This window comes from Rana temporaria, chromosome 2 (assembly GCF_905171775.1).
Source record: "Rana temporaria chromosome 2, aRanTem1.1, whole genome shotgun sequence".
Classification (NCBI taxonomy): domain Eukaryota; kingdom Metazoa; phylum Chordata; class Amphibia; order Anura; family Ranidae; genus Rana; species Rana temporaria.
In genome coordinates, this window is record NC_053490.1 from 474,691,719 (window position 1) to 474,704,316 (window position 12,598).

Here is a 12,598-nt window from a genome sequence, read left to right on the forward strand (position 1 = left end):
TCGCTGCTGGAACAAGTCTTCAACTGACCGGGGTCCTGCATCACCATCCCTCTGATCCATCTCGGCTGGCGCAATGATCAGGGTGGCCTTGTTCTTCCCACCGGTCCCTCCACGGCTCTCAAGCAAGTCTTTTAGCATGGTTCTCCTCCAGGCTGCATAGCTGGTCATTCATGGTGGTGGTTTGGAGTTGTCCCAGTAACTGGAGAGCAAATCCCACTGCTGCCACCAATGTGACGAGATCCTTCCTCGCCCAGGTCCTGCTCTCCCGACACTCCTCTACTACCAGTGAGTCAGCTTGCAGATTGCAGCGTCTGATGGTCCAGTCATCCAAGGTTCCGGGGTCCGAACTACAGCTATGTGCCATTCAGACCCATTAAGAACAAACACCAGGCAGGCTGTATGTAAGTTCAAGCAGGACTCTTTATTTTCAATTACACAGCACACTTTTATACAGAATTTGGAACATCCCACTCCCAACAACCGCTTTCCTATTGGTCAATTGTAAAGTATATGCAGTCTTCACTCAGGTCCCCCTTGACCATGCAAATGAGGACTTGAAATTGTCAACAGGGATTGGTCCAATAGCTTGGATAGAAAGACTTGTGTATTGAGACAGAAGCCCCAGGGGGTAATCAATGTACACAATAACCCGGTTCTAGCTAGACGGACTGACTCCGACACCCGCTCTTAACCTGCAGAACACAATAAAAGGTATTTCGCAAGCTGGTTCCACTTAGCATTTCAAAAGCCTTGCATTGAATGTCCCTCTCCTGTGTAACAGATGTCAAGTAGAAACACTTTAATATCTCAAGGTCCATGACATTTATATATATATATATATATATATATATATATATATATATATATATATATATATATATATATATATATATATATATATATAAAAATAAACTCCATAAATAAATTGAGAGCAGGTTTGCCTTGAATGTAGCCCCTTCCTTCTTAAAATTACAGCATCTCATTAGAAGCCGAGATATGCTAAATGCCGCTAAAAACTCCCTTTGTTTTTGCATTTGAATTATCAAGGCAAGCAAATATTTTCGGAATTTTGTGACCTTCTACACCCACATGCCTGTTATCCCAGCGGCTCCATTTTTATCCTACTGAAAGCAAATACATATTAGAAATGACCAGAGGCATAACACTATTTAACCACTAAAGCAAGGATCCTCAAACTACGGCCCTCCAGCTTTTGCGGAATCCCATAAGGCATTGTAAAACTCTGACATTCACAGACATGACTAGGCATGATGGGAATTGTAGTTCCTGAACAACTGGAGGGCCGTAGTTTGAAGACCCTTTTTTTAAAGGTCCTTTTATGCTGCATTTAATAATCTATCCCCACACTACCTTGCAGCTCTAGAAATGGAAGTTTGCTGTAGGTCATATTGCAAAAGGTGCCATATTACCTGATAAAATACTGACAGCTATAACCAATGGCTTAGTTAGTTATAGGGAACAGGAAAATGATTAAAACTAGCAAAAAAATTGGAAAGAACGCATATGAACCGTATTTAGTGCAGCCCGCTATTAATTTAAAACCAATTTTTTTAAATACAAAAACTGTAGTTTGATCGCCCCCCCCCCCCCCCCGTCGGTCCATTTAAAGATAACAGATGAGGTATTTTCCAGCTGAATAGTACAAAAGAACATAAAAATAATAAAAATAAAAGTGTTGCCTTCAATGTTTAGATCTAGATTCCAATGATCTGTTTTATACAAGTTCATCCAGTTAGGATGACCGCACTGGATTCCAAGTTTGCCAAACACATTAATATTTCTGTTCCATTCAGTCAAGAAAGAAGTGATGCATCTGGTTAGAATGGAATACATGATTTGTACAATGAATGTGTAATGTGTGTGACCGGCTTTACAGTACCCTACAGATTCAAGCTTCTATTCTTGGCATTTTCAGTGCAGGCAGATATTTGATATGGAGACATATTTAATATTGGTGAACAAAGTTTTTTTTCCCCCCCAGATACTGTAGATAAGCCACTTCCACAACTAGGTATGAAATATTTATACAAATGGATTTAACTGGCTGTATGCCATAAGCCCTTACATAGAGAGGCAGTCAAAACCAGGTTCATGTCAGACTCTGGATATTTACTCTTAAAGCGTTTTTTTTATTTTCTTAGAATTACAAAGGAGGAGATCCTGATCCTTTAAAGCAGGGGTCGGCCCTCCAGCTGTTGCGAAACTACAAGCCTACTCGGAGAGCTGAGAGAACCGAGCCTTCTGTGGTGTTCGATGGCTCGGTTGTCAGTGCAGAGACGCTGGGGGCCAGATGCAGCATCGGTGCATCCACCTAGGTAAGTATGTGCGACTTGATTTGTCACATGACAAAATCGCGCGTGTGATTGGCACCTTATTGCAAGGGGGAGTAGAGCATGATTGCAAAACAAATTGCTCCTTACAGAATAAACGACACAAGTAGAATTTAGCAGAATCTGGTAGCCAACCAATCACACATGAATGAAGCATCACGATCATGTGAAGTTGATTACTGCTATATGCTGCCATTTGTTTAATTTCCTTATCAATCGTTTGCTTATACTTGTATAAAATCATTGTCAACTTTGGTAGCAAAACTAAGCTACTAAAAAAAAATCTGTGGCTCAAGCCTAAAGCCACACTAACCATGCAAGGTTAGTCCAGCGATCTCCCCCCCCCCCCCACTGAGCTGCTGTGTTCTGACAGCCCCCCCCCCAGAACACTTAGGCCCCTTTCACATGTCCGTTCATTACAAGTCCATTAACGGACTTGTAATGAATCCCTATGGGAACGCGTCCGTTAGCTGACAGGACGTGTGAAAGAGCCCTTAAATCAATGCTCTCTGCCATTGGCTGACAGTGCTAATCGGGAGTCGACTGCTGGTTTTCCCAGCATGCACGTCTGATAGAAGCCAGCCGAATGACCAGCTTCTGGTCAGACAAACCAACATACACACGGGCAGAATGTCGGCCGGTATTTTTTGTATCGGCAAATGTCTCGACATTCTGCCCATGTCTACGAGGCTTAAGAAGGAAGCATGTGATGCGATTTGCTACCAACTGCACAAAACCGATATTAGCCTTGGGTGGAGTTGAACCTAAGGAAGTACCATATCAAAGCAAATATAAACTATAGTAATCCAGTGCATTTGTGAAATGATAGGAAGTTCTCTAAAGCTGGCAATAGACACCAGTCTTAAAGCGGAGGTTCACCCTAAAACAATTATATACTGTTACATCCAGCATACTGCTGACATCTACAGTATGCTGGTATTTTTTTTTTTCCCGCTCTACATACCTTCTTATAGTTCTTTTCACCTGGCTTCCGGGTTCTCACTGCCCCGGGGAGTAGGCGTTCCTATTAAGATGCGTAGATGATTGACGTGCGGGTAAGGCGCGTCATGCGTTCCGAAAATAGACGATCTTGGACTCGGCATTATACGGCGCCTGCGCAGTCAGCTCTACACGGCAGGCGCCGTAAAGCGCCGAGTGCTAGTTCGTCTATTTTCAGAACGCGTGACGTGCCTTAGCTGCACGTCAATCATCTACCCCTCTTCATAGGAACGCCTACTCCCCGCGGGAGTGAGAACTCGGAGACGGATGAAAAGAACTATAAGACGGTAAGTACAGCGAAAAAAATAAATAAATAAATAAAAATACCAGCATACTGTAGATGTCAGCAGTATGCTGGATCTAATGGCATATAGATGATTTTTAGGGTGAGCCTCCGCTTTAATAAATCTACCCCAATGTATACTGGCTGAACCAATCAAATTTCAATCAATGGCTAGCTTTAAATTCTTTTTCTCAGGAGTTTACTTGTGGACATAGCACTCTGTGCGTCACTGTTGGGTTATACACACTGCCACCTACAGGGAGTAAGACACTATGTGCAAGTCCTACATCTGTCAATGAACTCTGAGCAGCATTTTGCGGAGGCATGTACAAAAAACAAAATTCTACTTGAATTTTCACTTATTGATGGACATCTCTCTTTTTTGATCACAAATGGGAAGTCTAAAAGCAGCGCAAAAAAAAAAAAAAAAAGACAAGAGCCAATAAACTTTCAAATAACAGCAACAAAGGCCATTCTCCAACGCAAAACTGAGCGCTGCAGGAGGTGAGATGGTTTGGCCACCAGCATTACAATCCAAATGTGAAAAATGTTTACAAGGGAAGCCAAAGAAAAGCACTTACTAAGAATGTTACTGTATTCTAAAATCATTAATGGTCTAACTTTGTAGTAAAATGAGGGCACTAATGACAAAAAATTAATAAGCGTAGGTCCACAAGGAAGGCCAGGCTGCTGTTGTAGTATCATGTGGTTAATAGAGGTGACCAGTGTTTCTTAGAAAAATTTGCTGAAAATGTTCTAATGAATTAATGTGGTAAATAGTGTAATGTGTTTAGAAGCATATTTACCATCCGATATAAAATTTTTACAATGCATGTCTGGTAACTGCATGAGAATACAACCACAAATCTATGTGTGTGATCAGCAGCGTCCATATCTCCAATATAGTATTTTTTTTTGTAGCAACTCACATTGTATTAAATAGATCTCATTTATATTACATAAAATGTATAGGGACTCATAGGGTAGGGTGAGAATATTTAGTGAGGTTTCAGCTTTACTTTGTTTTGGAGGTCTTGCAGGTATTAGATATGAACACATCTGCCAAGCTTCATTAAAGCACAACCAAAGCATCAAAAACACACAAAAAAATAAAAAAATAAAGCATGTTGAAGCGGTAGGCGCTTTAACGTGCATTGAAGACGAAGCAAATATAAAATGAGCCCTTAGTCTCCCAAAAATTAATAGTTAAGAAATAGGCAAAGTTTGGTGGTCTAGGACAGCGGTCATCAACCCTGTCCTCAGGGCCCACCAACAGGCCAGGTTTTATGTATTACCTTGGGGAGATGCAGACTAGGATACTGCAATCACTGAGCAGCAAATTACCTGTGATGTATTTTAGTAATCTTGCAAACCTGGCCTGTTAGTGGGCCCTGAGGACAAGGTTGATGATCACGGGTCTAGGAGATCTTTTGGCTTTTCACACCTCTTTGGACGCCAGCAGCAAGACCTCCCAGCCTTAATTATTGGTTCCATTTCCTCCAACCCGAGTCCTAGGTGCTCAAACTTTAGAGGAGGTCACCCCGATCACATTCTGCAAGCTAGAAAACCAAAACCACTTGAAATGGCTTTGGTAGATGTGTGCAAATTCATGCCCACTGATATTACCACCAAACAGCTGGCAACGATTAGGCAGTTTGCCACGGACCATTAAAAAAAACCAAGAAAAAAACCCAAAAAAACAAAACAAAAACACAACACACTTAGGCCCCTTTCACATGGACTTTCCAATCAGGTCCACCTCTCAGTTTTTCAGGCGGACCTGATCGGAGCCTCCATTTCCTACGGCGCAGCGGATGTCAGCAGTGTCCGACACCCTCTAATATCCAATCCTGTACATGAAATCCAGACAGATTGTGGCCCTATTTTCCATTCGTCTGGTTGATCGGATGAAAAAAGGACAGGCGATTTGTTTTCATCTGATCTCTCCATAGAGAACAGTGGGGTTCTGACAGGTTCATCTCAGCACAGTGGAACGGAGACGGACCCCGTCATCCGCCTGCTCAGCGACAATCAGCGGATCGATCCCCTGCTAAGCAAAGCAGAGTCCGCCGGGCGCACCGCCCATGTGAAAGGACCCATAAAGTAGTTGTACAGGTTAAAAGTTTATAACCTTAATGCAGTCTCTGCATCAAGGTAAAAATACTTTCATGTGCAGCCCAGCCCCCCTAAATACTTATCTGAGCCTGATTTTGATCCAGCACTGTGCCCCTCTAGGCTCAGGGACAGCAGCAGTAATCATTGGCACCTGCAGCTGTCAGTCAAAGCCAATGACCAGAGTGCAGTGTGGCCAGTAAATGGACACACAGAGGCAGCTCGGGATCGAAATACACACACCTGTCTGTCAGTAAGCACTTAAGGTGGAAAACACTGAAGAGGAGGAGCTAGAAGCACCAGCAGGGGGACCCCTAAAGAGGAGGATCGGAGCTTCTCTGGACAAAAACACTGCACAGAACAGGTAAGAATACCATGTTTGATCGATTTAAAAAACAAAACCTTTACGAATCGCTTCAAATATTAGTTTTGGATGAAATTAACCTTTAGTAGGTATATTTCTTGCAGCAAAAATACCAGATTTAATATCAGAGCTGAACCTACTAAAAAGATCTATACTCTTGTTGGCCAATGCAAAATCTTCAATGCTCTTTATACTGTTCTACTGAACAAGACATCAGTTTGTATTCATCATCGTAACACCCAAATCACATTAATAAGCAATACAAATCAGCATATATGGCTGTATTCACGTGTACAAAAACTCCTGGAAAAAACTGTACAAACTATTTAAATAAATAAAAAAGGAGTTTACGTTGGTGAGTGGACAATGGTCCTTTTAGAGGAAGGTTGACAAAGGCAGTTGTGATAAATATAAAATATTTTATTCAAACCAACCATCAAGGCAGTACACACTTCAAAATTACATGGCACGATTTTTCTCTGTTGCTAAAATGTGAAAATGAACATGATTAATTTTTGGACTTAAAATACACATCTAGCACTCCACGAGTATTTTCAGTAAAAATATGAACGCTGGTAAGTCCTAATAAGGCCAAATTGATACTGGGAAAGGGGATGGTGTTGTCTTCTTGTGCAGCTTTTCACCAGGCACCTATGAGAACATGGATTAAACATATTAGATCTCTAAATACATTCAAGCTTTATCTCATGCAAATTCACTTTAACCCAACACATACTATAGAATATGCAGTATAGAATTATATAATGCAAATATAATGGTAAGCATTCTCTGTTGGACCCATTCAAATGTTTTCATATCGACCCGATAATGCTTTACAATTAGAAACCTCATTCATTACTATGAGGCTTATTCACACACATGTACCAAGTATTTTTGTTTGAAACAACAAATTTTCCTCACCAGCAAATATTCAAATTCCTTGACTCCTTTTCTATTCTACTTGGGGATGGAAGAAAGGAAGAGCATGTGACAGCACTGGCGTTTCATGATTGGCCCAGCACCAGGTCATGGGGTGGGGTAAAAAGCTCTTTAGTACTTCTGAGCATGCTAAACAAAGTAACAGGAGATCAGTAATGTTAGAGGAGCTCCATTCTCCCCCCAAATAATTCAAAGTCAGCAGTTACAAATACTGTAGCTGCTGACTTTAATACAAGGACACTTACCTGCTCAGGGATCCAGCACTGGCCTCACCCAAGCCAATTTTTCAAATCGGCTTTAGGTGCAGGTGCCAACATCTTTACTAAGGGAATACAGGAGTAAAGCCTATCAATTTCACTGCCGGCTTCCAACTATGCATGTGTGAGCCACGCTGCGATTTGCGATTGGTCCTGCAGTTTTCTGGAACCTGTAATGGCTGTTTGGGGGGGTGGAAGCAGAAGGGTGGCCCAAACTTCCTTTAAGATCGCCACAGTGATCTGACCGGAAGCGAGGCAGTGGGTGCCTTGCAAATCCCTTGCTCTGGTTGTGGTGCATTGGGATGAGGGGTTTGGCTGTTCTTGTTCTCAGTCCCAGGAGCTGCGATGCGCTCCAGGCGTCCTCCCCTTCCCTCCCAACTCCTGTTTTTTGTGGGGGTTTGGGTGGACATTGCGCAGCGTATCCACATCACGCCCACAGCGCCGCATCACCTACGGTGGCGTGAGCACGCCAGCATTATTATTCGTGTCCTACATGAGGAGGTTAGCCCCCCGCTGTTGAGTGGTCTGCTGCTCAGCTTTTGGCACTTTTCTGCCATTGGCTGGCAGCGTGGCCCATCTCAGGCTAGTTTGGAAAAATATATATATATATATATACACACATACACACACACACATATATATACACACACACACACACACACATTTCATTCAGCTTAACCAGGACAATCCCCATGTTTTATTCTCCAATGGTGCACCACATGGACTTTATTGTTCATACAAGTATATTTGTGGTAGTTTTTTTCATTCTGCAACCTTTTTCCTTGTAATATTATGCCCCTTGGTATAGGGTTTGTTTGTACTCACTTTTATCTCCCTTCGTGGGATTATATCATTATCTTTTCACTATTCTATCACTTTATTTTCACCTTCTTGCATAGTCTTTCCACCCATTCATTTTTCTTGGTCACAGCACTAACATATTCGCTTTAATATTTATATTAGTCACTCCATTTCCACTTTATATACCATTATAAATTATATTATTTACATTTGTTATATACGGTGACAAGTCATATGGGAGACTATTTCCAGGGACTGCTGGTCTCGGCTGTCAAATTTCCATCTAGTTGCCGTGGGTTATGCTACCTCAGCTCCCAGCCTCCAGCTCTCCATGCTTGCACCAAGATCTACTGTTGATCTGTAGGTATGATTAGATGTATACATATATTTCTATCATTTCCATATTATAGTATATTTTAATTCTAATATTTTTTATAGACTCTTGCTGTCTTCTGCTCCTGATGAGTGGCGCTAGCCACGAAACACATCGAGCTATCAGATGCCCTTCTTTAATACAAATTTAAGATGACCAACATATCAATATTACACATGCTAGGCCTATTGAAGTGTACCAATTTATTCAAGATTTTATCATGTTTATATTATAAAGACAAACGTCAATAAGTTCGGTTTTTATCTTTGCCTACAATATGAACTTAAATGTTACCAATTTGTATAAAATAAACTTTATGCACTTACATAATGGCACATTGCAAAACTAGTTAACATATGTGGTTCTTATCAATTATGTACTACCCACCAGACACACCCTGCCGTGTTATCTCTTTGGCTGCATGATTCATATAAAATCCCACATTCTCCCATTTAATAGGTATGAAGGCATTTGTTCTAACTGTTCAAAGCCTCATATAAAGTCCCAACTGTTTTTTTTATTAAGAAGGCTACTTTGCTGAAGAGATCGCCCATGGCGAGTGCCCAAATGGGTTAAAGGTGGGGTTCCGCAAGGCAGAGAACACCAAATTGAGATCACAAGAAAGCACATGGTGCTATAATTGGGGTCTGATCTATGAGACACCCTAAAAAGGTATCAACAAGTGAATGTGAAACCTAAGGCTTCTGGAATAGAATGGACAAGGCCAAAACCTTTCCCTTAAGAGTACTCAAAACCACATTTTTGGTATAGTCCCGACTGAAGGAAGGCCTGAATGCAAGGCACCAGAGTAACCTCTCCGGGGTTGAAGTTTTTGCCAGGGGTCATCTTCTAGAAGTCTGAGCGTCTGTGTACCAGTTCTTTTAGGCCACTTTGTTAGAATGAGAATCAGCAATTTCTTCTCGAATTTTCAAAAGCATTTGAGAAATAATCTACACTGGAGAGATGGCAGATATTAAACTGAACAGTCCAGGGACTGGCCAAAGCATCCAATGCTATTGCTAGAAGTGAACCTTGGTTCTGGCCACAAACATTGGTAACTTGTTTTTCAACCTGGGAAGATGTCCACATCGGATGTCCCTAATTTATTACATAACAAATTGAAGACGTTAGGATTAAGGGAACATTCCCACTGAGAAAATTCACCTTTTAATTGTCCACTCCTGAGATGTGGACAGCAGAGATTCTTGGACAGCCTTTTTTCACACAGGAGATGACCAGATATACTTTAAAGGCCGTTTTACTCCTGGTACCCTCCTGATAATGGATATAGCCCACAGGCTGACATTGTACCATCTTCAGTGACTATGGGAGAATAAAAACTATTTTCCAGAGAGAAGCATGGGGGAGTTGAGATATGAATTGTATTTGTTTCAGGCAAACAAAGTATTTTGTTGGAGAGGCCTTAAGTGGAACTGAGCAAAGTGGCTTTAAAATGGGGCAAACATGAGGCCCAGGACCTTCATGGAGAACCACACCGAGGGATGTTTTTTGGATCATAATGGGCCCTTTCACACGTACGGATCCCGTGAGGATTCGTACCTTTCTTATTCGCTTGCTCAGCGAGGATTACTCCGTTGATCCCTGCTGAGCCAGCAGATGACAGGGCGGGTCCCTGTCAGAACTCCCGCTCTCCTTTATGGAGGGGGGGGGGGGGGGGATCTAATGAACATGGACCGTCTGTCCGTGTTAATCAGATCCGCAGATGGATGGAAAAAAATTGGATTTTTCCTCCGTCTGCAGAATCGGAGTATAGCGGACACTGATGAGATCAGGTGTCAGCGGACCCGCTATCCCATAGGGATACATGTATGTCCGTATTTTATCCGAAAACGGATGGATGAAATACGGACACACTTTCCGCATGTGTAAAAGGGCCCCATGGCAAAATCTGGCACAGCTCTGAATAGAGATCAATCAGCTTCCAGGGTTTGTTTTTGTCAAAGCTTAATTAGATAAGCTGAAGCGGATTGCTACCATGAACAGCTGCACCAGATTTTGCGATCTCCAGTTTCAGTAAATCTCCCCTTGTAAGCAAGTTAAAGCGGTGGTTCCCCCTAAAACAAATTTCTAACAATACATTCGTAAGACCGCTTACACTGCGGGTAGGCTGGCTTTTGTTTTGTTTTTTTAGTACATACCTCGATATCGCCATTTCGTCCCTTGGCGGTGGGCGTTCCTAGTTGATTGACATTCCTCCGACGGGCGCATACTGCGCGTCACGACTTTCCGACAGAAGCCGAACGTCATTGCGCAGGCGCCGTATAGAGTCGGCTCTATACGGCGCCTGCGCAGCGACGTTCGGCTTCTTTCGGAAAGTCGTGACGTCACGTATGTGCCCGTCGGAGGAACGTCAATCAACTAGGAACGCCCACCGCCAAGGGACGAAATGGCGATATCGAGGTATGTACTAAAAAAACAAAACAAAAGCCAGCCTACCCGCAGTGTAAGCGGTCTTACGAATGTATTGTTAGAAATTTGTTTTAGGGGGAACCACCCCTTTAAGTAGACCAGTATTATGCTGGGAAACAAAAACAAACTTGGAGCAATAGAAAAAAAAAAAAAAAAACTCACACGTGGCCAAATTTGTAATAAAAGAAAACACACTGGTGAGCTTAACACCAAAAAGCCGGAAGACCATTCTTTTTTCTTTTATGGTCAAGACGGGCACCTTCACAACATCTACCCAAGTCACAAACACTCTCTGGGAGGCAAGCAAAGCAATGTTATTGTCTACAATCAAGAGAAGCAGATTGTTCCCAACAAGCTGCAAACCACCGATAAACATAACATTTCTACCCAGTTCTGGAACAATATTCTTCACACAAATTGAACTGACCATATCTACCAGAGTGATGGGAAAAGAAGAGTATAGAGAAGTGGAGGAGTGGCTCATGAACCAAAGCACACCACAATCCATAAAAGATGTTGGGAGGCAGTATTACAGTACATGTATGGCTCCCAACGAAACTCGGTCACTGTCATCGATGAGGACTGTGGACAGAAGCAGCTGGATGAAGTATGAAGCATACAAGAGGGTTGTTATCTGCTTAGATTCAGCCAATTGCTAAAAACTGAAAGGATGGTCCCACAGTACAGATGGGCAATCAGACAAAGCAACCCAAGATCTTTCTTCGATGGTTGAGTCAGTCACCTGACCTCAAACCCAACTGAACAGGTCTTGCATCTAATAAAAATGAAACTGAATAGAATTCTTTTTTGCCATTTTTCCCCGTTATATTGGAATTTAAGGCCTTGTGGATGTATTATTATTTTCTTTTGATGTAATATATGCAATGTAATATAGCTGAAGAGGAAGCTGTAATGTAATATCCATATATGCTGTCTGTTTCTCTTTTGTTTTTTTCCCCTTTTTCTTAAAAAAATAAAAATATGAAACGAAAGGCAGAAAGATCAACAAGCAAGCAGCAAATGACAGCTACAGTGAAGGCTTGGAAAGTACTACTAGGCAGAAAATGCAGCAATTGGCAACGTCCATTATAGACTAGAGCAGCGATGACGAACCTTGGAACCCAAGATGTTTTGGCACTACATTTCCCATGATGTTCACACACTCTGCAGTGTAGTGGAGCATCATGGGAAATGTACCTCCAAAACATCTGGGGTGCCAAGGTCCGCCATCACTGGACTAGAGCAAACTTTTAAATAATTTTGGTTTCAGAGAACCCCTACTAAAAATTACTATATCTACAACTCATAATTAGTGTGATGGTCAGTGGGAAGAATGCTCCTTACACTTGTGGGAGGAATTTCCCCCTTACAGATAGCTAAATATATAACTGGCGTCAGGGGTAACTTATCTGAGAGGCAGAAATTGCTCAAGGAACCCCTAACAACCTCTGGAGAAACCCTAGAAACCCTGGTTGAGAAACTCTGGACTAGAGGTAGGAGTTTGCTGCAAGTTATTTTCAATAACAGTATTGAGAAACAAATCTGGCAATTTAGAATAGTATTAACTTGTCCAATCACTTTAGAGTCCCTGAAAATGAGGAGCTCCAAGAGTAACTTATTTAAAAAAAAAAAAAAAAAACGTGCATGGGCGATCAATGTACATGGCAAAGATTTTAAACTTTCTCGCAG

At 41.9% G+C, this 12,598-nt stretch overlaps 1 protein-coding gene across 2 annotated transcripts in view; it reads right to left on the reverse strand.

Moving 5' to 3' along the window:
* Positions 1 to 6,508: 6,508 nt before the first annotated feature.
* Positions 6,509 to 12,598, reverse strand: part of ZNF654 (zinc finger protein 654) — a 39,454-nt gene continuing 33,364 nt past the window's right edge. For both annotated transcript variants that reach the window (XM_040338739.1, XM_040338740.1), the window contains one exon: positions 6,509 to 6,760. In XM_040338739.1, the coding sequence (XP_040194673.1) occupies positions 6,750 to 6,760 (11 nt within the window). In that variant the 3' untranslated portion in view covers positions 6,509 to 6,749. The remainder of the gene's footprint in view (positions 6,761 to 12,598) is intronic.